Genomic DNA, 27,542 nt, shown 5'->3' with positions numbered 1-27,542 from the left:
AACTGAGACCCAAATAAAGTATCTGTGCTGGCATTATCTCTGTGATTCCTTAACTGAGACAAGCGCAATTTTTTTTTTTTGCTTTGAATCACGAGATAGATTTTCCTCTGATTTTTTTTATTGCATTTCTCTTCTCCCCTTCCTTTTTTTTCCCCAGCCTTCCTATAGACTATGCCAAATGTCTGGAACCATTTCCCTTCACAGAAGCCCAAACTTTTAACTTCCTTTTAATAGCTGTCCAAGTCTACCTCCTCCAGAGGGCTTCCATAATTCACTCACTCATTTTACAACCAACCCACCACCATAAACTTGCTGCCATCATCACTCAAAGCTTCTTCCTCTTTTGAAGATCACACTGTCCAATTATATCATCCTCTCCCCAGCAAATGAGAAAATCTATGTAAAGCACTACATAAGTGTTATGTACGATCACTGTTATTCTATCGTAATCCTTGTTACAGCCACTGACAGACTTCCAGAACACTGCTCTCTCTGCCTTTTCCAATAATCTTAGCACTTGGTTCAGTCTTCTTCTCCAATCATGACCTGTTGGCCAACTCAGGGACTTCACTATTCACACTGCTGACTCTTGTAACACCTTGGTCTCTCAGTTCCTAAACCTCCACTTCACTGCAGCCCTTGCAGGAGTAATCACACCACCACAGATCTCAGCAACACCAAAAGCTGCCCCACCTCCAAGATTCTCAACTCAGAAACTTCCCTCTACGAACATTATCTCTTGTCCTTTTGCCTCATTCCACCTGAACCACCTTTTTACTCTCATTATGAGCTCTGACCCCTCCCTCTTCTCCCAGTTCTTTCACACCTGTTCTAGGTTCTCTTCTTTCCTTTTGCAGCCTTCAGATTGGACTGTGTGACCACTGGGAACCCTCTAAACTCTAAGATTCTATAAATCTTGACCCTGTGGTCAGCCATTTCAATTATGCACCATCACTTTTGAGTCTCTGACCTTCTCTGGCTCTCTTATGTTGCCATGCTGGTAATCCCCAATCTGCATAAACCCCCACTATCTGCCATCTCTGATTCTACTCAAGAAAAGTGGAATGTGGCAGGAACAAATCATACTATTGTGTAGACTGAGCCCCGCCTAAACTTATGCCATCTAACTTCAACTTAGTCATCACTGCTATTCAGAAATCCTGTATTACTGCCTCCTTATTACATCCCCCAAAACAACTATTTAAATACAACCTTCTCTTTTCTCCTCAAACCCCCCAAACTCACCTCTCTTGACAGACCTCACCTCTTACTTCGCTGAGAATACTGAGACCATCTTTTCTGGGACTCCTAATGTCCTATCCTCCACAAGAAGCAGCATGGAATGGTGGGAACAGCCCTGTCTCTGGAATCCTAGGAGTTAAATTCAAGGCCAGCCTCATATCTTTACTAGCTATATGCCCATGGACAAGTCACTTAACCTTAGACTGCCTCCATTTCCTTATCTGTGAAATGTGGATAATAACAGTATCTACCTCCCAGAGTTTCTGTGAGAATCAAATGAGATAAATATCTATAAAGCAATTTGCAAACATTAATATGCTATATAAATATTGGCTATTATTAAAATAATTATTATTAAAGTTTCAAAGTACAAACTCATCACATTAGTTCTCTCACCAACCTTGTTAGGTAAGCATTATAGTTATTATTGCCCAGTTTTATAGATGAAGTAACTTAAGCTTGCCCAGAGTCACCCAGCTATTAAATATCTGGGGCAAGATTCAAACCCAGGTCTTTCTGACTCCAAGGCCAGTGCTTTCTTTATAAACCAGACCAAGCTGCCTCTCAAATGCACACAGTAGGCACTTAATAAATGAGTATAATGGGAAAAAATAAGAAAAACAAGTATGCTGGAAAGAACACTGGTCTGGACCTTGTTCAAATTCCAGCTCTGCCCTCAATCTTCTGACACTCCATGTTTATGGAAGCGAGTCCTTTTCCTATCCCCATCTCACACACACACACACTCACACAATACACACTCACATACACAAACACATACACACATACACACACACTCACATACACACACAATACACATTCACACACATACACACTCACACAATACACTCACACACACATACACACACATATACTCACACACATAAACTCACATACACATACTCACATACACACACTCACACATACACACACACCCATACATACACTCACACACACACACACACACACGCCACTGTATTCTCAGGCTGTGTCTGCCTTTTCTCCCTGCATCACCTCACAAGCTCCTTATGGAAAAGGGCTATGGCTGGGCAGCATGGGACAGTGAGGAGCAGCCTGGGCTAGAGGGTAGTCAGGACACCTGAGTTCTAGCCCTGATTCTATAACTCACTCCCTGTGTGCTCTGGGACAAACTACTTAAACTCTTAAGGACTCACTTTCTGAGTTGCTTAATGGGAATAAAGAGTCCCTGCCTGACCCATCTCCAAGGGGTGTTGTGAGAAATGAGCAATGGAGATGAAAGCACTTTGGAAAGTCCACAGCACCGTAGCAAGGTGGGAGTGTTACTTAATTAATATTCCAAGAGTCAAGTTCAATGTTCTTTCCCCTGGGCAGAAGGAAGGGGCTCCAAAAAAAACCTTGTGGTTGGACAGAGAGACTCCATCCCCTGCTTCCAGTTGTGTGGGCAGAAGGTGAATGTGTCCAGTCAGCAGAACAGGAAAGGAGAACTGTCCAGCTCCCCCTACCCTCCCTATCAATTACTGAGCTGAGGAGTGAAGGGAACAGGTGTGTAGGGCCTGGCAGACGCCCTCCAGGAGACAAAGGATGCACCACACAGCTCTCACAGGAGGTGGAAGGAAGCCTTTGGTTCTGAGATAGCCCGGGAGAGAAGGCAGCAGGGCCCAGGGGAATGGAAGTTACGAGAGCTCAGTTCTGGTGCCAGGGCTGGTGCCACTGACGCACTGTGTGGCCCTGGCTGACCCACTTCACCTCTGGCCTTATAAAATAAAGGGGCCAGAATAGAGGATCTCTAGGGTCTGCTCTAAGCTGATATGATCAATAAGCCATGATCTAGGAAGCAAGAAAACCTTTCCAGACAAATCCACAAGGCAAGGAGAAAGGTGAGCTTTAGAGAAACTTCCCTACTCTCTCCATCAACTCTGGACATGACAAAACCCGGTCCTGAGTCCAGAGGAGGGCCCACAAGTTCCCTGAAGCACACTATTGCTTCAATGAGCCATAAACTCTTATAAAAAAAATCTGGGAATAAAAGTGTTGAAGGATACAATAATATCCTTCTCTGAGGGGGCTCCAAGCTTAGAGAAAGGTCTGGGAGAGCCTCCCCTAGAGGGCCATGATATAGTGATGGTTAATTAATAACATCTACTTTACTTGGGCTTGATTTAGGCAACAAATTCAGTTTGTGAACCCTCAATTCAAGCAACAATACAGAGTCAGGAGAAAAGTAAGGAGATAAGGAGACTCAGCCCTCTAAGAACCAGCTGAAAAAGAGCTGAAGAAGAAACTGCTATAGGGAAGTGATTCTTAAATTTCTTAAACATTTAAAGGTCAAAGGAAACTGGACTTAAAACCATGGAATCGAAAACCTCCAGGATCAAATGCCAAATCCTCTGCTTAGCTTTGGACAGCCTTCACAACCTGGGTCCTCTCTGCAATTCCAATGTTCTTAGACCTTCCGGCCCTCCAAGTACTCTGTGATCCACAGACATCGGCATCCTGGCCGTTCCTCTCCTGCTTCCATACCTTTGCACTGGCTGTGCCCCCTGCCTGGAATGTTCTTCCTCCTCACCTCTGATCCTCAGTTACTCTGGCTTCCTTTAAGACTCAATTTGAACCGATCTTCTGCAGAAGGCCCTTCCCAGCCCCAGCCTGCCCCCACTACTAGCACCCACCCCTTAAGATCACCTTCCATTTACACTGCATATATCTTGCATGTACGTATTCATTTGCATGTTGTATCCCCCATTAGAATGGGGACTCTTTGAGGGCATGGAATGTACCTTTGCCTTTTTTTGCATCCCCAGCACCTAGCCCAGTGGCTGGCACATCTAATAAATGCTTATTGATTAATTCATTGAACTCAGAGGTCATTTATTCTAACCTCTCAGACAAAAGATGATTCCCCTCTATGGCAACCCTATCTAGAGTTATCCAGGCCCTTCCCTGGAACACTCCTAGTGATGAGGGATAGTCATGACTGAGAGAAACTAAGGGTGGACACAGAAGAAGGACCTCTGAAGAGTGGAGGCTTAGGGCCGCTGCACTGGGATGGAATGCTGAGGTAGGCAGTGACGCCGTGTTTCCTACAGCAAGGCAGCCCAAGACCAATGTGGGGAATGCACCATCCTCTCCACGTGACGCTGGGTTCCTGGCCCTGGCTTACCGATGGAAGCTGTCCACCATCTTCAGGTGGACTCGGAGGTCCTTCTTAGTGAGGTGATCCAGCATGCGGGCATCCACCAAGCACTCCATGAAGTAGCTGCGGTACTGGGGGAGACCCAGGCTGGGGAGCCACTCGTTCCCAATCCACTCATGGTTCATGTCCCCGTAGGCCAGGGTCTGCCAGAGCAAGAGGGGGAGGGCCGGAGCCATTTGAAGCATTCATGTGTGGCTAAAAGAACTGTTCATCCAACTTCTATCCAGGAAGGAGTACAAAGGTTTCATCACCGACTTCCCTCTATAGTTTTTCATGGCCGGAGTAAGGGTAAGGGGGTAGGAAGGATGATTGAAAACTGGATCTATTTCAGTGACCTAAGCTAATGGTGATTTCTCATTTACCTTCCTTCCTTCTCTGCAGCTCAGGCTGATGATGGTCAACTGGATGTAAGCCCCTCAAAGAATCCTTAGAGTATTTAAATCACCTACTGTGAATCACTGAGAGCTGGTAATACATAACCACAAAAAGACCAACTCTCCCTTGCCTGGCCACCCAGTGAGTGTGGGTTACCACTCGGGCCTTTGCTCTCTAACTACGGATCATTTCTTGTTTGATAAGTACTCTTTCCAGGCAGGGCAAGGGACAGGAAAGACTGACACCAACCACTTTACATATTGTTTCTCCTCTCCAGGGAAGAAGACTCAGTTCTGGGGGCTCAGAAGAAGAGCCAGGAGCCAGCTAGCTCCAACATGGCTTTGCCGGGTGTCCTGGCACTCCTGAAGCAACCAGTCCCCCAGGTCTCTGGATTCTTCCTCTAGGAGGTAAGACTAAGAGTATAAGAGGCAGACATCTAGAATGCAACACAGAACAGGAAACTCTAAGGGACGTAGGGCATTTATTTTGTAACAAGTTAATTATGTACATGGTGTAGGCTCAATGCTTCTAATGAACAGTAAAAGGCAGTGAACAGTTTTTGAACCCTGCCTTCGATGCATAAATGCCTAGTGATGGCTCTTCTAGGATATGAAACCAGAAAAGAAAACTTAAGTATGAGATGAGTAGACCCCAACTAGAAGGGTTGGAGAGAGAATTCCTGGGACCTTCACATCCTGCATGTCAATCCTCAGAGGAAGTCATGCAGGGGATCTTACCTGAGCCCAACTGCCCTCCTCACTGTCCTAGCAGAAGCAAGTGCAGCATGTCAGAAGAAACAGACTGAGTCAATTAATGCACAACCTTTACATGCAATGACCCCCCCACCCTGGTGAAGGGGCAGAGGGAGGAGGTCACCTGCAGCTGAACTGGGGGCAAAAGGAGATTGGTGGGACTTGAAGCTCTCAGAGGAAAGAGTAAGCAGTGAAGTAGATGGAGGTATGTTATGTATTTATCTGGAAAAGTGGGTATGTGGGTATAGGGGTGTGAGGGTATGTGGGGGTGTGAGGGGTGTCTCATACATACACACACACACACAGACACATACACACACACACACACACACTTGCTAAGTCCTTGGGTTTGTCCTAAAAATGACAGTAAGAATGTAAAGATGCCCCCAGACCCTCTCTTTGCCTTACCCTTGCTCGTGGCCCATGATCCAATGTGAGGAGCTGTGCCTATGGCACAGTGACATCAGAGCCCAGGAGAGTGTGAGGTAAGCCCTTTCCAGTTAATCTCTACTCTAGGCCTAGCTTGGCAGGGGTGTCTTTTGGGGCATCTGCAGCCCAGGATAGAGCTCATGAGCTCTCCCTGTTGGGCATTGATGGAGAAGAGAATCCTATCCCGAATCCCATTCCTCTCTACTTCAAAGACAGAGGGTTCACCCAGATCTAAGCGTCATGAGCTTCAGTGCCCTCTGAGCCTTTAGAGCCCTAGAAGTCACCCCCTGACTCTGACTGCTAAGCTGTAGGGTAGAGGGGTAAACTCACTGTTTTTGTGGATGTTGCCAGCGTCTCCATCTCCTCATGGGTGACCCAGACATTCCCAGAGGACTGCAAATAGTGGGAGGAAAAGAGTTGGGAAGGCAAAAGGGATGATGGTCAAACAATTAGACCCCAGGAAGCAGAGAGAAGTCAATAATGCCACCTCTCTGCACTCTGTGCTTCCCTGCCAAGGGGCCTTCTAGAACCAACCAGCCCAAACCACTTAATCTCCTGGCCTCCTGGACATTGGACACTGAAGTGATTTTTCAAAATGCTCTGGATAAACTCTTATTCACTGCACAGCATCAGAAAAGAAAAAAATGGAGCTCACTGCTTGGCCAATTACATGTTTCCACCACTGGCCTTGAGCTTCCCTAGAGGAAGACTAGAGTGTCTTTCCCAAAGGATTCCCAGATGATGGGCAAGAATCTTTACAGGTTTGTCTCCTTGAAAAGAAAAGCATAACAGAAGCCAGAGGACCCAGGCTGGGAAGCCTTGAGTACAAGAGTACAAGAAGCCAGGGTACAAGGACCAAGGAAGGTGGGAAAAATAACAACAGCAAAAAGAACTTTCCTGAAGGTCAAACAACTGCACAGCTGAGCACCAGGAAAAGGCTTGGTTTTTTTTTTCCTTTTTTTAAGAGAACAGGTTGGCCTCCAGTCACTCCATTTTCCTCCCTTTCCTCAAAAGCATGAATCACCAAAGTGTAAGCATTAGGTTTCCCAGTAAAGGCCCCTGAGGTCATGGACGTTTCCTAGACCACAGAGATGAAATGAATCCTTTCCTCTATTGCTTCCTTCCCCTCCAAACTCCCTCACCCTAGCCCATTCTGGGATGGGCTATCTGCTAGGAAGGAAGGAAGATCCTAGATTTGGGGCCAGAAGAAATCTTGGAGATCCTCTCATCCAAAATTTTCATTTTTACAGATGAGGAAGTAGATGGAGGTATGGAGGAACCGAGGCTCAGAGTGGCAATGACTTGCTCGAGGTCACTGGCTATGAGAGGCACCAAGGAGACTAACTCAACATACAACCCAAGAAAATCAAAGATGGGGCAAGCAAGGCCCATGGGTGTGGGGGATTCCAGCCTGGCAGAATCTTCCTGGTGTTAAAGCCAGGAGCAATCTTGAAAGAACTTCCCTCTAGAAGTCCCTGGGGTGGAAGGGACGCCTGCTCACCGTCCTGGAGGTGGGTGGGGCCGAAGGACTGGTCAGCGACACCATCTCCTGGATGGCCAGCCGAAGCTTGAGCCGGTGCAGGGCATTGCTGATGCCGATCTCCCTCTGGATCTCCGTGTCTGAGAGAGCTGACATGATGGCGCCACTCTTGACATTGGCTCGGCAGGCAGCCACATACCAGGCTGGCATGCCCACCCACAGCTGCCAACAGAAAAAAGAGTGGGTTGGCTCCCAGGCACTCCATTTCCCTTCCTTTTCCAAAAACCATGAACCACTGAGGGGTAGCTAACCATCATGCTTCTTGCTTTCCCCTCCAAAAACCGTCTTCATAGGGACTGAGGCAACCTGGAGGTCAGAGAATCTGAGCAAGAAGGGGCCTTAGAGTCATTTAATCAAAATCTTCTCTCCCCTGTATTAGACATGAGGAATAGGAGCTCCAGGGAGACCAAGGAATTTAACTGTGCTCATACACCTAGTTAGTCCTCACAGGAAAGGCCACACCAAGCATCGCAGCTCTGGTGAGAACAGGACAAATCCAGAACAATGGGCTCCTGACCATCAGGGGAACCTTCCTAGACTTAGACCCAAACAGCTGGCCAAAAGGGAGCTGAAAGTCATTTGCAATACCAATTAGATGCTACAAAGTAACTTAGAGGAACAAAGCCTAACACTGCCAAGAACTGTGCCAACCATGCAGGACTCCAGGGTATGAGCAGTAGAGGTCCCAGGAACATCACATCACCCCGCCCCCAGTGGGGACATCCTTGCCAGTCATATCCCAGTATGTCTCACCAGCTGCTGCCTTACCTCCAGCCATGAGACCACAGTGGGGCCATCCCAGTGAGCAAAAGGCATTCCTTTCCGGCGTGCATCCTCCAGAAGCTGGTGTCTGGCAGGAAGAAAGCAAAGCAGACTCAGAGAGGATCCAGTCTGGCCCTCTTTTGTGCCCACCACCCACTGACCTGGGGCTCCTGAAACAGGAACTCAAATGTCTATCATAACTTCTCCTTAGGCCCAAGCCCAGAAACAGCTACATTAGCCTCCTAAATGCTAACTCTGCCCTGTTCAGAATGAACTAGGGAAAAGAGAGAACAGGGCCTGATTCCCAAAAGGTTGTGGGCTCTTAATTAATTTCTATATTGCCAGTCCTAGAAATGACATGCTGACCATTTCATAATAAAACAAAGACATCTCTCCTGACCCTTCCATCTAGAAAGCTTGCCTTTTATATTAAATCCCTGCCTCTCTCCTCAGTCAGTCCCTAATGTATAAATTGGGGCTAACCCGGAAAGACAAATCATTGGGCTCAACCCCAGTAGCCCTCAGGGGGCTGACACATGAGAGAAGATGGCAGGTGAAAAATAGGAGTTGAGCGACCCCTCAAACCTTACTTCTTTCTCAAGCGACGGTCCTTCTCTGCCTGGGTTCCCAGTTTGGCAGGCACCAAGGGCTCCTGCAGATTGAGCTCTGAATCGGACAGTAGGACTAGAAGGGAAGTAATGGGGATGTCAGTGTCCAGCCTCCCTGGAACCCACACAGACACACCCCTGATTTCTCTTACCAAAGCCCAGCCTACATTCAAGAGGTGGCGTGGGGTGTCAAAGGCAAATTCTACTCACAGAGAAGTGAATGAAAACCAAAGAGAGGCCATCCAAGGGGATATCTGTTCATCTGTCTGGAGTCTTGGGGATTCTCTCACACCACTAGTTAGTACAAGGGCTTCTGGGCTCCACCTCCACCCAGTCTCCCAATTCTGTTCTGTCCCCTTCCCACCTCAACCCACAGCTAGAGAGATAGATACCCTGGCACTTCTGTCACCACACAAGTCGCCCCCCTGGAAGCCCTGTACAAAGGCATGACCGTGGGCAAGGGGTCTGGTCTATGGCCACAGACCCAGGCTTGCCTGAGGTTTCCTTTTCCCTAGATTGTTACAGTGCCTGTACCCCAGAGCCATCTCTGGAAATCCTGAAATCTGGCTATCTTCTGAGCCTACTGGAAAGAGGCTGCCCCACTTGCAGCAGCCAGGATAGAGTCTGTCCTTCAGTCAATCAATCCGACGTTTATTAAATGCCTACTGTTATACAGAGCCCTGAAGGTATTTAATTTAGGGAATGAAAGAAGACCCAGCCATTCTCACAAGGTAGAGAGTGAATAAAATCCAACTTCAGATTCTGGTAGTGAGAGATGTAAGCTATTAAGAGTGCTTACAAACACGTCCCTTCATTGATGGGAAGTCTTCCAGGAGCACTCACTTACATAAAATAAAGAGCCTTCTGTGCTCTTCTCATTCATTGAATAACATATTTTCTCCATTTCTGAACTGGTCCCAGAACCCTGTGGCCAATCCAGAGAAAGGGGCAACATCTTATAAGGCATGATCTCCATAACCCACACCAGTGGATGAGGACAGTGAAATGGATAGTCCAAAATGGTAAGCAATGCCATCATGTTACATTCCATTTGCCTTCGGAATACAGTGTTGTATTTAGAGGTAAATAGAGGTGTGGGCAGCACTGTAAAAATTCCTATCATTAGACATAAAATAGCAGCTCCACTGGACAGACATGACTCTGGGGTAAAGCTGAAAAGCTAGTCAGCTTCAAGAAACCTTTCCCCTTGATCCTAGCATGCTGGGAGGTGGCTAACTCTGCATCCAAGGCCCACGCACAGCACTAGCCCTTTCTTTCTCTCATCAAGCTTTCTTTCTGCCTCACACCTTCCCGAGGTGGGGATGGCAATTAGGTGTTCTGGCTTAAAAGTTCTTCCCTTCCAGCTCCTACAGGGTTGTAGGCTGCACCCAGGAGTAAAAATAAACAGAGCTGCAATAATGAAACAACCATCACCGGACACACCATAGGCACTTAATAAATCCTCACTGAACTGACCGCCAAAAAGGTATTAAGCATCACAGTGGATAGAACCAACATCTTGAGACCAGTGTACAACAAGAACTACCCCCCTCTCCCTCTGTCTGTGTGTGTGTGTGTGTCTCTGTCTCTGTGTGTGTGTCTCTGTCTCTGTGTGTGTGTCTCTGTCTCTGCGTGTGTGTCTCTGTCTGTGTGTGTGTGTCTCTGTCTCTGTGTGTCTCTGTCTCTGTGTGTGTCTCTGTCTCTGTGTGTGTCTCTGTCTGTGTCTGTCTCTCTCTCTCTGTGTCTCTCTCTGTCTCTGTCTCTCTCTCTCATTATCTCTCTCTTCCCTGCCTCCCTCTCTTTCTCTCCTTTCCTCTGTCTCCTCTAGTTCTTTCCAATAGTCCCAAGCATTCTGATGCTTCCAAAGAAATAGGCTTCATCAGCTCTCCTTGCTCTCAGTCTCCCACGCATCACCCCATTCCCAGAACTCTCCTGAGGCAGGTCAGAGACCATGGCCTGTGGCTCCTTCCCGGCTCAGCTGGATCAGCCTGCCCTTCTCTTTCTTCCCAAAGAGTCGGCCGATGGATGACTTGATCCCCTTGCGCTTGGTGCCCTTGTGCAGGGAGTCCTGGCTGCTGTTGCTGCTGCTGGGGTTACTGCCTTGGTCATCCAAGGAACTGGAGGACAGGAGCCAAGAGGATGAGAGGAGCAGAGGAAATTGGCTAAGCTGGAGCAGGGGAGATGAAGGTTAAACTACTGTTTTAGGGAAAAAGCAATGCAGGGCCTGAAGCAGGAGACCAGGGGAATTTGGGGCCATCTCCTTCTTTGGAGATGCTTCAAGCAGAGGCTTAGAGTTAGTTCCATGTACCTGGGATAGGTGAGATGCCAGCCTGTCTGCGGGCAGGAGCATGGGTGAGATCCCCTACTAGAGTATAATCTCTATGAGGACAGGGACTATGCTTTAGTCTTCTTTGTATACCCCATAGAGTCTAGCACAGGGCCCTGTATGTAGAAGGTGTTCAATAAAGATTTGTTGACAGATTGACTGGGGGGAGGGGGCAGGTGAAGAACAGAGGTGGACCCCACCCCACTTACCTTTTACCTTCATCCTGGCTCAGGGCCGGATGGCCAAGCTTCTCTAACCGCAAAGTCCTGGGTGAGGAAGGAGGAGAAGTCTCACATTTTATGGTGGTTTTATCTTCTCGGTTCTCTTCCCGAGCCACTGGTGACTGAACAGACAGTGAAGCCATGAGGGGAATGGGGCAGAGATGTGTTGGTGCCTGCCAACCAGTCCACCATCCACTGACCCGCATGAGCAGCTCCTCCAAGTAGGCAGAGCCTGGAGGGCCCACTGTTGGGGGCCAGGGGAGAACTCCCCTGGGGGCTAAGGGAACTGGTCACCATGGTGAAGCCAGGTGCAGGAGAGGTAAAGAAAGGGGAGTACCCACTTCCTGAGAGCACCTGGGCACAGGTAGTTTTATGAAGCAGGAAAAGACTTGGGGCAGACTTCCACAGCCTCCACTGGCTACCAGACTGCTCCCCTGTCTGGGGCTGGGGAAGGGGGTGAGGCAGGGCACCCCAAGCTTTTGAGAGGTGACGCCTTGGCACCCTGGGCACTCTTGGTACTCACCAGCAGCTTCCTCCTGTGCTTCCTCAAGTCACTCGGCTGCAAGATAAAGAGAAGAAAAGTGGAACATACCAACTCCTCTCCAGAAGCCCCCAAAGCTGGCGGTCAGGCCCATGCATGAGAGAGGACAACAGGGCAGGGCAGCAAAGCCCAGTGGGAAGAGCCTGGAGTGGGAGTCAGAGGAGCTGGGCCTGAAGCCTCGCTCTGCCAGTTTACAGCGTGCAGGACCTTCAAGGACAAGTCTCTTAGTCTCTCAACAGCTCCCTCATAGAGCAGAGGCTGGATGAGATGATCTTCAAGGGTCTTAACTCCTACAATCCCATAATCCCCATAGGTCAATTTCCCTCACTGTGGGGTGCCCAGGAAGAACCTGGCACTGAAAAGGTACGGCCTTGGTCTGAAAGTGGGAAGAGTGACTAAGAAGGAATCTGATGCTGATCCACAGCCAAAAGAAATCTCCCTAGAATGGCCCAGATGTAGCAACCAGTCAGGGGTAACATACTTTTTCAGGGCAGAGAACAGGGAAGAGAAGCTAATTATCTCTCCCCAGTAACAGGTCTCACAGGACACCTCCAATCTCCAAGAAACTCAAGGCAGCAGCCTGGCCTGAGGACTGGCATCCTGGGCACAAAGTATCCTACTCTCAGGAAATATGAGGAATAAGACTGTCCCAGCCAAAGGCGAGGTCAGCCCAAGACCCACTAGACTCCCTCAATCGACTCCCAGAGCAGAGACTCATGACATCCTGGGCTCCTAGGAAGATTCAAGGAGAGCCAGGAAGCAGGTCTCACCAAGGTCATGACACCCATTCGGTCCAGGTCCTGCGCGGCACTGCGGGAGGTGAGTTTGGGTGTGGAGCGACCACTGAGGGGTGGAGAAGCACTGGCCAGAGACAGGGCAGTCAGCGAGGTGGGGATTGAGCTACGTTTTCGCAGCTGGGTGAGGTTCAGCGCCTCCATGCTGCCGCTGGTTACCCGTGTCTCGATCTCTTCCGCTCGCAGCTCAGTTGACTCCTTCTCCTCCTGGATCATCCTGGCATGTAAGAAAACCAGATTCAGCCACTAGGCTCTCTAGCCAAAAGGGACCAAGGGTCTACATTCGCATGGTGGCCCAGAGGAAGCTGCCATGCCAAACCCCTTCACCCCTGAATCACAGCATTAAAAATCACCCAGCTCGCTCCACCCTGGCTCTGGTACACTCAGCCCATGCTGGCCTGGAAGGAGTTTCACTAGATGGCTAGTCAGAAGCCTTCCCACTCTCCCCCTAGCTCCACTGCCCCATCTCCATCCCAAGCTCCACCACAGCTGCCTCAGAAAGGCACACAGCACGCAGGAGTGAAGGTGGACTGGGCTCAGAGGCCTGAGGCTCTCACCCTGACTCACTGCATGGCCAAGGATAAGCTGAGTCTCAGCTCTCGGCCTCAGCTTCCCATCCACACTAGACTAAATGGCTGTGAAGTCCCTTCCTGCTTCTTATCCATGCTCTCATATTCCTCTGCACTGCCAGCAGCCAGTCTCCCAGGGATCATGACAAACCTCTGATGCCTCCTTAGTGCCCCACAGAGAGCAGAGAATTCTGGGAGCCAGCCAAGAAAGGCAAGCATGGGCCCCTTCCCCCAGGTGCCCCAGAACTCTTTCCTCTTCTTCAGTTCCACCCACTCTAAAACCAGCCTAGCCACAGAGGTCATTATTTTCCCCTTCAGGTCCTGGTGGGGTACTAAAAATCCAAATGAAGATGTCTGGAGCTCTCAGCTAAAACCAACAGCCCTACACCAACACAAAACTTGCCTACCCCTGTGTTACAGAATGAGTCCTGAGTCCTGAGCTGACTCTAGATTTTCATCCCCAGATTATATGTAATTATATACTGTATTTGCCAAGCATCATGTAATTCCCATTATTTCCAATTCTCAAATTCAGAAGAAACACCCCCCCAACCCTTATCAGTGTCCCCTTGTCCCTAATCAGGCTGGCTTCGCCTCAAACCTGATCTCCTCATTGATGGCATCCAGCTGTTCCTGAAGCATCATGGCCAAGGTCTGAGCATCTGAGTGGCCACTGGGAGAGATGACACCCACAGAGCCGACCAGCCCCTCAGGCTCATCCTCATCCACATCTGAGATCTCAGGGTCACTATCAAAGGCGGGGGTGGCGGTGGACACCAGCACCCCGGAGAGTGGCGATGGTTCCCAGTCCTTAATGTGGTTTGGGAAGTAGAGGAAGGAAGAAGTAGCAATTAGACACCCTGAAGAGGTGGGAGAAGCCCCCTCCAGGTCCTGCTTCAGAAACAGACAGCGACACACAGACACAGACACACACACTTGCTGTAGGGGAGGGGTGTGGACAGTCCTCATTTGTCCATACATGTACCTTGGGAGGGTTTTGGTCGACCCCCTGCCTCCAGCAGAACTTTGCATAGATCATTAAAGTAAAGAAAAAATAAAGTAGGGTATAGCAGTGCTGCTGATGTGAGTGGAACCAGGGTTCTCTCAGCACCCAGACCAGTCACTTTGGGCTGGGATTCCCCAATTCCCTTTGCTAATTCTTTTCCAGACATCCAAATTGGAGAAGAGGTAGATGTTGAAAAGGAAGAGAATGAGGAGGGAAGGGGAAGGAGGCAAGAGGCAAAGAATTATAGACCCTAGAATGGGGGAGGGGGCTGTCTGTAACCAGCCCTTGCAGCCTTTATTCAGTCTGAGCACTGTGGAGGTGGAAGGCAGAGGGAGTGGAGGAGAGTCAAAAGAGGAGTCCTTAGGGGGAGTCTGTGAAAACAGAAAGGAATGCAGGGAATCACCCTTCTAGGCAAAGAGGGAGCCCACTGGCTCATAGTGACTTCCCAGAAAAGTCCAGATGCCATTTCCAGGGCCTAGTTAGCTCCTCAGCTTTTCTCCTTACCCCTATAAATGGCAGCCTCTTTCCTGATATCCCTGCCCTTTACATACAGACATGCATGCGTGCACACACACACACATGCACACACATGCACACATACACGCCCCTTGGCTGGCCACCTGCCAGTCCTACCCCCCTCTTCCCCACCTCAGGGGGTCCCGGGGGCCCCACAGCTGTTACCACTGACAGACGGCCTTGAGCCCCCACTGCTGCAGCTGTCAGTGGTTGAGGGGAGGGCTGAAGGGTGAGGATTTGCACCACACGCCAGCCGCTGGCGTAACTGGAGCCAGGCACGCGGCAGGCTGGACCCCAAAGGCCCCAAGGGAGCTTACCCCCTGCCTTGCTCCTCCACTCCTTACCTTGGTGGGCTCCTCTCGTAGGGCAGAAAACCTGCGGTGAAGGCTGGGGGTAGGACCAGGGGGTGCGTGGGCTCCGGCACTCATAGAGAACCGAAGGTCCACAGCACTGCCCATGTGGGACCTGAGGGGAAAGGGGAGAACGTCCTTTGAGCACCGGAACCTCCTCCACGCAACCAATGTCATGCCTTCTGGACCAGACAGAATTGTCAGAGAAGGATCCACTTGGGTCTCCCTACCCTGGGCAGTCTACCCGGAGCTAGATCAGCCCTGGGCCTATGGAAAACCCTGGGAAGGCTTCAAGCCTAGAGACCACAACAGAAGGGAGGGCAAAGGAAACTTCCTTGGCCTGGAACCATCCTCCAATGTCCCTGCTCATTCCTTAGCACCCCACTGCTCCCCACTACTCTCAAGCCACTTAGGACCCCAAGGGGGATGCAGACCAGGAGGTTGCAGGAGGCTGTATTAAACTACCCAGAGTGGTACGGGTGATGAGAGCAGTAGAGAGTCCAACTTTTCTTTCCTTATAGTATTAAGACACCCCACCCTGGGCCCAGAGATTTGAGGTATAAACCAGAGGACGCCAAAGACAGAACAGAAAGAAAAATGTGGCAAAGAGCTTCATACTGGTGCTCCTCCCACCCACAGCCCCATTGAAGGAAAATAAGACCCTAGGAGACAGTGTTTTGGATAGTGGGTTCCTTTGGGTGGAGGCAGAGGAAACATGGCAAGAGCTCTGGAGAGCCTGGTGGCAAGAGACTGACCAGCCATCCCCTCGCTTGTATCATCTACTTCTCAACCTCCCTCAAGGGAGTCTTGGGACAAAGTCACTTTCCTCATCTGTAAAATGAGAGGGTTCGCCTAAGATCTATCTTTCATTCTAGGTCTGCAGGCCTGCTGCCGCTTTCTCTGACCCCAAGAATCTAGAATTCCCAAAGCAGAGCATGGATGTGGCTCCCTTGGAAGACAGAATGAACTGACTGAGTGGGCAGAAGAGCCAGGCCCTGGTCCCAACTCTGCTCTGATGTGCTATAGGGGAGCCGTGGAAAGAACATCACACTGGGAGTCAGAAGACCTGGGGCTCAAGCCCCAGCCTAGACACATTCTAGCTGTGTGACCCTGGGCGAGTCATTTGCCTATGCTTCAGTTTCCTCAGCTGTGACAATGGGATAATCCCACGTCAGGACCTGTCTCACAGGGCTGGAGGGAGGAGACAGTATTCCCTGGGCTGCCAAGGGCCATTTAAATGCCACCTTTTCTCTCTCAGCCTCTGGGAGCCTTGGCTACCTCATCTTGGGTAAGATGAGGCTCTTGCTGTTTTCATAGGACAGAGGTTATGGGAGGGGGATTCTCCCAGGAACCATAAGATGGTCAGCATCCAAAGAAGTGCTTCCTTCTCTCAGGATGCTCCAGGGACCCCTCCGAGTGCACCCAAACTCCTCAACTCTAGTACCTGGAATGGACGCCATCTGCAAATGGCCCCCCTCGACCCTTCAGCTGGTCCACCTCCAGGCGTAGCTTCTCAATCTCTTCTGAAAGGCGGCCCTGTGCCAGGCCAACCCAGGGAGGGTGGGGGTCACAGAGGGGACGGTGGGGGTTGGGTTGGGACAAAGAGAGGGCAGCAGAGAGGGGAAAGTGGAGGTCAGGGAAGGGTAAAGAAGAACTCAGCACAGGCCACACCCCAGAAGCCCCAATCTAGGCCCACTCCTGACACCATACTATTAAAGGACCAACGAGAGCATCAGCTGAGGGTCCTGCCAAGGACTGGTCCAAGAGTATTAAGGCTAAGAGAGGGATCTGGTTAAGGAGGGAGGCTGACAGAGAACTGCCCAACACATCTGCTGTCTGTCACACATCGAGCAGGAAACAGGGCCGGCCCAAGGGGCTGGAACTGTCAGGAATTCAGCCTGAGAGACTATCCCTCCAGGGAGGGCATGAGCCCCACAGCCCTGCTAACACTGATTCAACGTGCCCTCCACAACAGGCACAAAGCACTGTCTAGGAGCTGGGGGAGATAAAGTTCAGATAAGAAAGTCTCTGCCCTCAGAGAGCTTACAGTCTAGTAGAGAAGGAGATGCACTTTCCCAGATCACTCACATACACAATTATTACATGAGCACTTAGAGAGAGACAGAACAAAGTCCCATCTGAGATCTGACGGGACGTTATTGCTGAAAGCAGCACGGTTCACAGTGGAATCTGCTAGGGACTGGAGGCAGATCTCCAAAAGAATCCCTGAGAACACCTTTCAGGGCAGAAGCAGAGGAGCAGCTTGCAGCAACCCAACCCCATCCACCTGCCTCTCCTGCTCATATCGGAAGCTCCACAGGCACACACACTTGTCATTCACAGACACGGGAAGTAGGAACAGCAGACACTCAGCTCCAAAATCTCCCTCGGCAGAGTCTCCAATAGACAGAGTCTGGCACAAATCCCTTCGCCCTGTAGGCCTACCTGGCACTCACTGATGTGAATATGAGATCAAATAATCCCTGCCATGCCGGTAATACCTGCTGCGGTCTAAGCCCAGGAGAACTTCTCGAGTAGAAAGAATGCTGAATTTAACCTCAAAAAACCTGGGGCCAAGTGCCAGCCTGGGAAAAGACCTCAAGCAGTCCTTTCTTTCCTCTTTGGGCTTCACCCTCCTCATCTATAAGATGAGGGGGCAGAGCAAGCTGATTTAAATGCTAGGATGCTGTAACCCTAAATAAGAGCCCCAGATATCTCTCACCAGAATTTGGGGAAAGAGACCACATCAGTGAAATGCCACCTGCCCGGCCCTCCTGAAGAGTCTCTGTCTCTCCCTTGTCCACTACCACCAAACTAGCCTCTCCCCCAGGAAGACTTGCCAGTCCCCCAAGCCCTGGACCGCCATTTTGGAAGGTGGCAATGGCTTGTAGGTACCTTGTGATGGTGCTGCTCCTCAATCTGCCTTTGAGAGCTCTCCAACTCCTGGATGAGTGTATTCTAGGGAATAATGAGAGCCCCGGGGTACCAAAGATCAGACTCAGGAAACCTGGATCCCATACACCCTTCCCCCCGAAACACACACACACACACACACACACACACACACACACACCCACCCCTGACCCAGAGAAGGAAGTGTGCTTCTCAGGGTCCTGTCCTCCCATCCTTCCCTGAATTCACCTGGGTGACCCCTCCCCTTTCAGCTGCAGCCCCAGTCCTCAGTCACACCTTCTCCTCCAGAGCAGCCATCCGCTCCTTGAGGTGCAGCTGCAGCCGTTCATTGGACTCACTCAGCAGCCGATCGACGGTGTCTGAGAGACGCTTATTGTGGTCTTCATTCATCTTTTCCCGCTGGCGCACCTGCCACAAAACAAGCCACATGGCACCCAGAATCCCCCTGGGACTTTGAGAGCTCCTCCAGGAGTCATAACTGAGCTTCATCCCCCCTCTCTCTGCTTCCACTCCTTCCGATGGCATCATTTCTGGGAATCTCCTCTCTGGTCTTATCTTGCCCAGGCCTCTCTGCCACTTACACAAGTTCCCTCATCATGCCCCTACTCTGTCTCTATCCCACCAGAACACTGTATTCCCCTCCTAGTTCCCTGGCTCTGATGGGTAACCTTTCTGTCTTATCTTCTAGGGGCCAAGCCTCCATTCAACTGCCTTCTGTTTCCCCAATTTCCCTCCTCCCACTTTCCAGCTCCCTTTTATGGCTTGTCTTGCCCCATTATCAAATAACCGTTTTTTGGGGGCAGGAATGTTTAGCACAATGCCTGACACAGGATAAGTGCTTCATAAGGGCTCTGTCTTATCCCTCCAAGAACCACACCTCCTGCTCCAAGATCTGGGCACTCCCTCCATAGATACCAGTCCTCAGCATCTGGCTTTGCCCTCTGAACCCCTGCACCAGCATCTACTCCCTATCACCCCCCCATAACCACAAACCCAGACTTCCCACTCTAGTCCACTCCCTCCAGGACCTCTACTGAGAACCCCCTTGAAAGCCTGACTCTGGGATCCCTTCTTCTTGTCCCCCCAAAGCCACCCCTGCCCGAGCACACCACAACAGGAGCCACTCGAGGCTCTTTGGCTGCCCTCACCCTAGCCAGCTCCTGGTTCTTCTCTTCTAGCTGGGCCTCCAGTTGCCGAAGGTGCTCCTCAATGCTGCCGTGCCGTTCTTCAGCCTGGGGATGCCAATACTGCCCTTGACCAACACACCCTCCCATTCCTCCCCTCCCCACCTGTCTCCCTTCCACAGCCCAACTTCTATCCCAGCAGAGTTGCACCAGACTTCAGAGTGAGGCACAGACTGAGTTCTTTCAAAACCTGGCACTCTGCTAGGTGACCCTGCTAAACCTGGGCCTCAAAGAGCTACAGAGCCATTCCCTGTGTTCGTTCACACCAGCTCAGGGAAACATAGCTGCTCTTGCTTTTCTTAAAAAAGCCAAGTCCCTAGAGGAGGCTCTGTAGTCCTTTGGTCCAATATAGTGGCTCACAGTTCTCACCATCAAGCAGCTCTTCACAAGCCTGACCTAAACCCCTCCCCACCATCATCTTGGCCTGCAGCCAGCTGCCCCAGCCTACACAGAATACTCTAAAGACTCTAACAAGGTCCTCCCAAGTTGTCAGCCTCTCTCTCTGCCAGGACAAATAGACTAAGACCCCTCAGAAGCCCACCTTTCAAACCTCTTGCCAGTTAAGTTTGTTCCTTGATTTCTTCATATTGTGGGAGAAATGTGGAGTGGAAAGAAACTTAGAGGTGGAAAATACGAGCTCTGGTCCCAGTTCTACTACTAATAGCTTTGTAGACCCTCACATCTCTAGGCCTCGTTTTTATCATCTGTAAAATGACAGATGACTTCTAAGTTCCCTTCAAAATCTGAAGCTTTCAGTTTCTGGGACCACACTCAGGCAAGGCCTTTCCAGGGCAGAGAAAACCCTTACACTTCCAAAACCATATTCAAACCCCACCCTGGGCTCTCTGGACAAGAATTGGAGGCCTACAGAAGAAGCCAAGAATGTCTATTGACACAAGCTTTGGAAACTTCCCTGCAGGGGCTTACCAAGAAGAAGACATTGAACCCAAGGGTCAACACTTCCAGGTTCTAATCCAAAAATAGCAGAATGAACCAAGCGTCCACTTTGAAGGGCCCTCAGAAATAGTATAGGAAGGAAGGTATAGCTGACCTCCCTCATGGATACAGTAGACATTCCTAAGCTCTCTCTAATTCAGGCGTTTGTCATCCATGAGTTTACCTAAACCTTACTTGAAACTCTTTCCCATATTGGTCAGAAAACAAACTTCTCTTTTTTCTCCCAAATCTGACTTGTATAAAACTTACACGCACAACAGTCGCTGTCATTTCTGCCACATCTTTGTGCCATTTTTCTTCACAAAGTAATTTGAGCTTAGCATTGTAACTCAGTCGGAGCTCCATGACATGATTTCCATCTTGTACCACCACCTCTTGGGGCTGGAGAATAAGTTCTATGGAGTTCATCATCTGTGTAGATGTTTGAAGGGATCGAGGATCTTACTGATGTGTGTTCCTACAGCCTGGGCAGACCACAGACCTTTCAGACTCAATCATCCTGTGCTATTTCTCACCCACATCTTCCCATGGATGGTTCATCCAGTCCAGAGGTTCATTAATATTTGGGTACGGGGGAGGAGATGTCACTGCAGCACTTGGACCATCCACATGTTGCTTCATATTCTCACATGGCCAGTCCACCTCATTTTCTGGTAGAATGTGCTCTGAACAATTGCTTTTCTGTCTCCTTGTGCAGGAGTCACCATTGGTAATGGGATGGCACCTATCGATGCCTATCATGCAACCTGATGCTGCCCTTTGTGGGTTAGTCATTATTTCTATTTTCCTGAGGTCGTGGTGTTCCATAAGTTAGAGTCACACAGCAGAAAAGACAGGTTTCTGTATCATCAACAAGTAGCTTGGCATCATTCAAAGTTTCACACAATTTCCCAAATATGCCCCCATCTCTTCCTCCTACATGATTCTGATCCCAACTCTGCATTGGCTGTTCAAAATATGTGCATGGCATCCCAAAAGTCTTGGTACAATTTCAAACTCTAATATATTTAAATCATTTTAAACTTTAGTAGCTTAAAACTGCACAGAAAGATAAATATACTAACTCAATGGGCTGTCCTTCCTAGCTGCAATTTTCACTCACAATGAAGTTGGGTTTGTGGGTTTGTTTTTTTGGTATGGACAATTAAAACTCATTTCTTCTACCTAACTTTAGATTTAACTGAGGAGGTTCTGAAATACTCTGGAACTCAAAGCAATTACTGTGATGCCATGTGCGTACAAGGAGCACTCAGAGGACTTTGTTTTGTTCTTACTCTGCAACACAGTAGCACATTGCGTGATCCTGGCAAATGTGTTAGGTAAGCACATGTCTCCAAACACTATGTCCCATTCGATGTCAATAATTCAACAGATCACTGAAGCAAGTTTTCTCCTTAACTGTCTCTATTACAGAGTGTTATTTTAATATATGTATGGAAGGCACTATTTGAAGAGAGCTTTAAAGGATAAATTTTATTCTGCTAAATCAAATGATTTTTAATAATCAGATAACAGGCAAATGGGATCTGGATTCTCTACATCAATGAGATCACTATATGGCTGTAAAGATTGTGGACAGAAAAATATCTGCAGAAGCTTGGCTCTTCCTTGCACATCTTTCCACCAAGGACACTCTTGATACATGCCCAGACCACACCCATAGAGACTTTATAGAAATGAGCAAGGAGGCATATAAGGCTGGCAGCTGCTGGTTTCTTCTCAGTTGCCCTTTTTAAAAGTACCATTCAGTGATCATTTCCATTCTTTTATGATAATGATAGCTAACATATAGCACTTTAGGGTTTGCCAAATACTTTACACACAGTATCTCATTTGATCTTCAAAACATTGTGCAGTGGGTGCTATTTTTATCATTCCCATCTTACAGATAAGGAAACTGATGCTGTGACTTGAGGGTCACACAAGCAGTTAGTGTCCGAAGCAGGATTTAAACTCAGATCTTCCTGATTCTAAGACTAACATTCTATCTATGAATATCTTGACAACTAACCCCTAAATATACTTAAGATTTGTTGTTTCCAGAAAATATTTCTTCGGTATTGGTCCGAGAGTCAGCATGGTTAGTGGATAGAAAGTCAAGTCCTGCCTATGACTCATTCTGGCTATGTGACCTTGGACAAGTCACAGGATTTTTCAGTGCTCTAAAACTAGAAGTGAAAGGGATTGTTTCATTCTTCATACCTGCATCCCCAGCACACAGCACTGAGTAGGACCTTAATCAATACTTGTTGATTGACTGTTGATTGCAGAGAAGGTACTGACCTGCCCTGGAAGAAGGCATTTCCTCACCTGGAAGTCCACTAGACCAATGGAATCACCAGTCCCAACACCATCCCTATAGAGGGGCAGATGCAACTACTCCTCCAAACTCCTAAAGAGCCATTGCTTCTCCCTCCCATGACATACAGGGTCCCGAGGCAGGACAGCTCAGAGCTGTGGCTCATTCCACAGCCAGCACTAATGAGCAAACATCTCCATACAAAAGCCAGCAGGGACATTCCATTTTGAATCTCTGCGTCTTCTTTCTGAGGTAGGCTATGAATTCGGTTCTTGGGCTGACCTGGTGTGGGGATCTCACCCCAAGCTCTCCTCTGGCTTGTTTTGTTTTTTTACGCTCTGATGAGGCAGCACAGTCTGGGATCTTCCTCCAGCATTTGGTTGTTGCTTGTAAGCTAAACCAGGGCCTCCCTGCTGTCACGGCTGGGGGACAGTGTGTTTGATGGCTGGAGCGATTTTCTAGTGATTTTCTAGCATTCTCATGGCGGCAAGTGTTTTGAAACAATTTCACTCCTCTAAAACTAGTGAGAGAATTTATTTCTTTCCATTTACCCTTTTTTTTGGCGTGGATGGTGTTTAAACAGGTCAGACTGGAGATGCCATCCCTTCTGAAGCTGTCTTCTCACCTTGATCCTTTGCATTAATATTATGTTAACTCTGGCCTTTGTTCTAATCATCTGATTGTACCAACATTTGAATCTGAAATGATGGCTGCTGTCAGCACTCAGCTGTTTCCTATCATTTGCACGATGTCATTCAGCCCTCACCTCTTTCAATTCACTTACTGACCAAAGCATGAATGATATCCTAGCATGAAGCTGCACAAGACTGGGAAAGACTGCAGCCTCTTCCATTTCTTCACGGTTTTTGTTATCCTCCCCTATGGCCACCTTCTCATGGAGATCACTGACTATCAAGGTTGTACATCAGTGGAGGCTAGAGGATGTTGTAAGGTTCTTTACAGAATTTCTCTATCCCTTCATCTTTTGCAATGGCTGTTGGCACATGAGCCACAATTACCTTTGTAGCATCTTGTGTGCTGGCACTCACCATGCCCAATGGGGAGCCAGATGATCAAGCATCCTATGAAACGATTCTTCTTGTTACCTTTGAGCACATTACGAGGCCAACTTTGCCAAGTCCTTTCTTTGTCTCTCGAAGGAGAATCACTGAGCTGACCTTCCATTTAGCTTGTGGCTTTTCCAGTTTCACACAGATCAGTGATTCTCAAAGAGTAGTGCAGAGCCCCTGAAGGTAACTAAAACCCTTGCAGGGGATCTGTGAGGCCAAGACTGCTTTCCTAGTGATGCTAAGATGTTTTCATTTCTAATACAGTATGTATCAATATGTAAAGCCTCACAAAAAAAAAAGGTCTTTAGGGTTCTTAATAATTACTAAGAGTGTAAAGGGGTCCTGAAACCAGACAAGTTTGAGAACCACAGGACTTCTGAGTATGAATGTCAGTGTGGGTGTGAGTTACCATGTTGGTCTGGACAAAAGATCACACTCTTAAGCATCACCAGGCAAACTAATGCTTATCGATGGCCTGAGAACTTTTTGGCACCCTCTAGTCCTTTGCCATTCCAATACAGTCACTGAAGAAATAGGTTTCAGCCACACAGGACCAAGGGGTCTCTGGTTTTGCCAGTTTCATTGACCTCTACAGACCAAAAAGAAACCCACCATCAACTGATGGCTAACAGGGAGACAAGCTTCTCCACACTTGTCATTTAACTTGCCCTAAAACTCCTTCCTTCAAACTTCCAGGGGTACCTCCCAGGACTCCTTACCCTGGAACGGGAACAATCTGTTCACTCTATCCCTGTCTTTGTCTTGCAGTACAGCCAAGTGTTCAACAAATATCAGTGGAAATAAAAATGAATCAATTGGTCACATCTTCCCTCCTCCCCATCCCCTCTCGGTCAGAATCTTCCTAAATCATGGGTCTTAACCTGGGACCTATGGATAGATTTCAGGGAATCTGAGAATTATTTTGCTAACTGTATTTTGATATAAATGTTCTCCTTTCTAATCTATTATGATGTATTTTATTTTATGCACTTAAATATATTATTCTGAGAAGGGGCCCATAGGTTTCACTACATTGCCAAAACCATCCAAGACACACACACACAAAAAAATATTAGGCTTAGATGGAAAAGTCCTTTTCTTTTTGGTCTGACTTCATAGAGAAAGCATTGCTACTGAATAATCATAGCACCCTATGCTACCCTAGCACCCATTTCAAAGCCTATTCACATATGCTAGCTCATTATTCTCCCAAAAACTCTATGAAGTGCACAGTGCAGGGATAACCCTCTCTGCCTAGCAGATGGGCTAACAGGCCCAGTGGTAAAGCAGCTTGCCAGGGCTCCCGCCTCCTGGCCCACCCCACCATACTTTCTGCCATCTGCCCTGCTCCATGGGAGAGAGAGGTGGCAGAAGGGAGAGGGGGAAGGAGAGAAGGCCCAGGGCCGGGCACTTGCCTTGGTGAGGGCAGCGATTCTCTGAGCCAGCTCAGCCTCGACCTCAGGCAGGGTCTCAGCCTTGCGCATTGTCTGCTGTAGCTTCTGCTCAGCCAGCTCCAAGAGCTCCTGCAGGTGCCGGGCCTTCTCCTCACACTGCAGACAGATTGGATGCAAGAAAAGGGTGTGAAAGCTAGGCCAGACTCTCTCCCTCCTTCCCAGGAGGCATGGGCTAGAGGCAAATAGGCCATGTCACAGACTACAGTAGCCTCAGGCTCCCCACTCAGCACAAGTCACTAGCATCTCGGCCTTCTGAGATACAATAGTCATTTCTTGTCTGGCTACAGGACTTGCATGACTACTGATAACAGGTGGGCACAGCTCTTATCCTCTGCCCAGTGACCCTTTGCTAATTCATGAACAGGGCAGAGCATGCTAAGGGGGTGGTGGTGCTGTTCAGTCATTTTTCAGTTCCATCTGACTCTTCAAGACCCCATTTGGGGTTTTCTTGGCAGAGATACTGGAGTGGTCTGCCATTTCCTTCTCCAGTTCATTTTACAGATGAGGAAACTGAGGCAAACAGGGTTAAGTGACTTGACCAGGGTCACACAGCTAGTAAGTGTCTGAGGCTGGATTTGACCTCAGGAAGGTAAGTCTTCCTGATTCTAAGCTCAGAGCTCTATCCACTGAGGCAAGTAGCTGCCTTTGATGGAGTGTAGTGACTGTCATTAGCTACCCCGCTGGATTCATTCTGGAAAGGGGGAGCATTTTGAGACACCTGGGAGTCAGAGAAAGACTTGGCATTCCTCTCAGCAAAGGAAACTAAATTCTCAAGCAGAGTTGGGCAGAAACTAGTTTAGATGAGAAGGTTTCTCACTGCCCCAGTGACTGGAAGGATGTGATTTCTCATACCCTTTGTCTATATTGGTCATTTTGTTTCTTCTGTACAAATAAATCCCCTTGTGAAACAATACTGCGGTTTGGGCTTAAGATGGGAAAGAAGAGTGAATGTACAGCCTAGGTGGCTGCAGAGGAAATCTCTGAGGAGCAAAGTAAAGAAGAAAGTATGGCTGGACATCAAGTCTTTAGGGCTGTTACAATAGGCAGAAGCAAGGTGGAAGGAGCAGATCCCAGGAGAGACCAAGTGAAATGACCCGAGGCCCCCTGGAAGCCAGAGGAATCTGGCAGAGTCCTGTCAACACCAGCTGACCCAGAGCCAAGTGACCTGAGAGGCCCCATGTCACAGGCACCCCTCCACCCAGACCACACACCTGTCGATGCAAGGATTCCTTATTGGCCAGCTCATTCTCCAGCTTGTCATTGAGGTCATGGATGGATGTAGCTTCACGCTGGGCTGCCAGGTAGCGCTTCTCCAGTGTGGTAATTCTCTCCTCCATGTCATCCTTCTGCGCCAAGGCCTGACCACAGAGTCACCAGCGTGAGCCCACTGGGCCCCACCATACACCAAGCCCTCCCTCTGACGCTGGGGCAGCACTGGAATTCTCCCTTCCCAACACTGGCTTCTGACCCTCCATGACAGCACCTGCCTGCACTGCCCCTCCAGCATCTGGCCATACCCCACCAGCCTCCCTCCCTCCCCAGAAGCATGTGCCCCTTTTCCCACCCTGACAGGCCATCCTCAGGATCCTCCGCCTTCTCCTCCCAATTTTAGCATACTGCTCTCCCTAAACTCAGTCTGGGGCAAGTCTGGGACAAGCAGGGGCCCCTGACCTCTCGGAGGTCCCGCTGGTGTCTGTTGCTCAGCTCCTCGGACTTGATGAGGTCCCTGCGAGCAGTGCTCAGATCCTCCTCTAACTCAGCCACCGTGCCAGCCAGGGCGACCAGGCGCTCCCGGGCCTGATTCAGCTCAAAGGTCTGCTTCTCCAGGCGCTCCTGCAGCTCTCCCGCCCGGCCTGCTTCATCCTCCAGGGGCACCGAGTCATTGGTCAGTCTCTGGGAGTCCTGTAAACACCCTCCCTCATGGTGATCTCCCACCTCCTCCCTGCGCCCTGAGAAGCCAGCTCCTCAGAGCTCTGTCTCCAACATCCCTGCACACTTCCAGCTAAGCCCCTTCCTCCCTCTGGGTCTCCAGAGCCCGCACGTTTGCCAGGCTCACAGAAGGCAGCCGCTTTTAAATCTGTGCCCACTTTCTCAGCAATGTGCCATTCTTGGGGAAGGGCAGGCTCATGGAAGTGAGAACTAAGACCCAGAAAAGGAAGAGCAAAGGAAAGGACCCTTCTGACCTGGGAGAGCAAGAGAATCAGAGGGCAGTGACTCAATCCAATACACTACAATTAAAGTCAACTCAGCAGGTCTTTGCTAAGTAAATATTCTGTGCCCAGCATTGTGACAGACAATGCAATCAGGTCAAAGGAAATGGAAAGGAAGAAAGGGTATGGAGAGGTGTCTGCAGCAAAGGTGAGAGCCTCAAATGCCAATCAAACTGGTCACACTGGGCCCTACCTTCCATCATGGGAACTGGGGATGGATTAGGTGCTAAGATAAAGGAGCACACAGCC

The 27,542-nt window shown here is 49.2% G+C and overlaps 1 protein-coding gene across 4 annotated transcripts in view; it reads right to left on the bottom strand.

Moving 5' to 3' along the window:
- PPFIA4 (PTPRF interacting protein alpha 4) overlaps positions 1–27,542 on the bottom strand; it is a 63,593-nt gene that overhangs the window by 13,312 nt on the left and 22,739 nt on the right. For 3 of the 4 annotated variants that reach the window (XR_011165742.1, XR_011165743.1, XM_069074600.1), the window contains 19 exons: positions 26,755–26,946; positions 26,295–26,441; positions 25,045–25,179; positions 19,268–19,351; positions 18,396–18,527; positions 18,102–18,164; positions 16,651–16,742; positions 15,201–15,321; positions 13,936–14,144; positions 12,742–12,982; positions 11,954–11,989; positions 11,419–11,552; positions 10,834–11,000; positions 8,866–8,959; positions 8,282–8,363; positions 7,475–7,675; positions 6,304–6,366; positions 5,530–5,556; positions 4,385–4,560 (listed from right to left, as the gene is read on the bottom strand). Coding sequence is in view for 2 of the 4 variants with exons in the window: in XM_069074600.1 (XP_068930701.1) it covers positions 4,385–4,560; positions 5,530–5,556; positions 6,304–6,366; positions 7,475–7,675; positions 8,282–8,363; positions 8,866–8,959; positions 10,834–11,000; positions 11,419–11,552; positions 11,954–11,989; positions 12,742–12,982; positions 13,936–14,144; positions 15,201–15,321; positions 16,651–16,742; positions 18,102–18,164; positions 18,396–18,527; positions 19,268–19,351; positions 25,045–25,179; positions 26,295–26,441; positions 26,755–26,946 (2,396 nt within the window). In the remaining 2 variants the exon portion in view is untranslated. The remainder of the gene's footprint in view (positions 1–4,384; positions 4,561–5,529; positions 5,557–6,303; positions 6,367–7,474; positions 7,676–8,281; positions 8,364–8,865; positions 8,960–10,833; positions 11,001–11,418; positions 11,553–11,953; positions 11,990–12,741; positions 12,983–13,935; positions 14,145–15,200; positions 15,322–16,650; positions 16,743–18,101; positions 18,165–18,395; positions 18,528–19,267; positions 19,352–25,044; positions 25,180–26,294; positions 26,442–26,754; positions 26,947–27,542) is intronic. The other variant, XM_069074601.1, reaches the window with a different exon arrangement.

The sequence above is a fragment of the Petaurus breviceps genome, unplaced genomic scaffold, assembly GCF_028583685.1.
Source record: "Petaurus breviceps papuanus isolate PSGF00001 unplaced genomic scaffold, PetGlider_PUasm1.0 90895, whole genome shotgun sequence".
NCBI classification, from domain to species: domain Eukaryota; kingdom Metazoa; phylum Chordata; class Mammalia; order Diprotodontia; family Petauridae; genus Petaurus; species Petaurus breviceps.
This window is presented reverse-complemented; position numbering and strand designations above follow the sequence as displayed.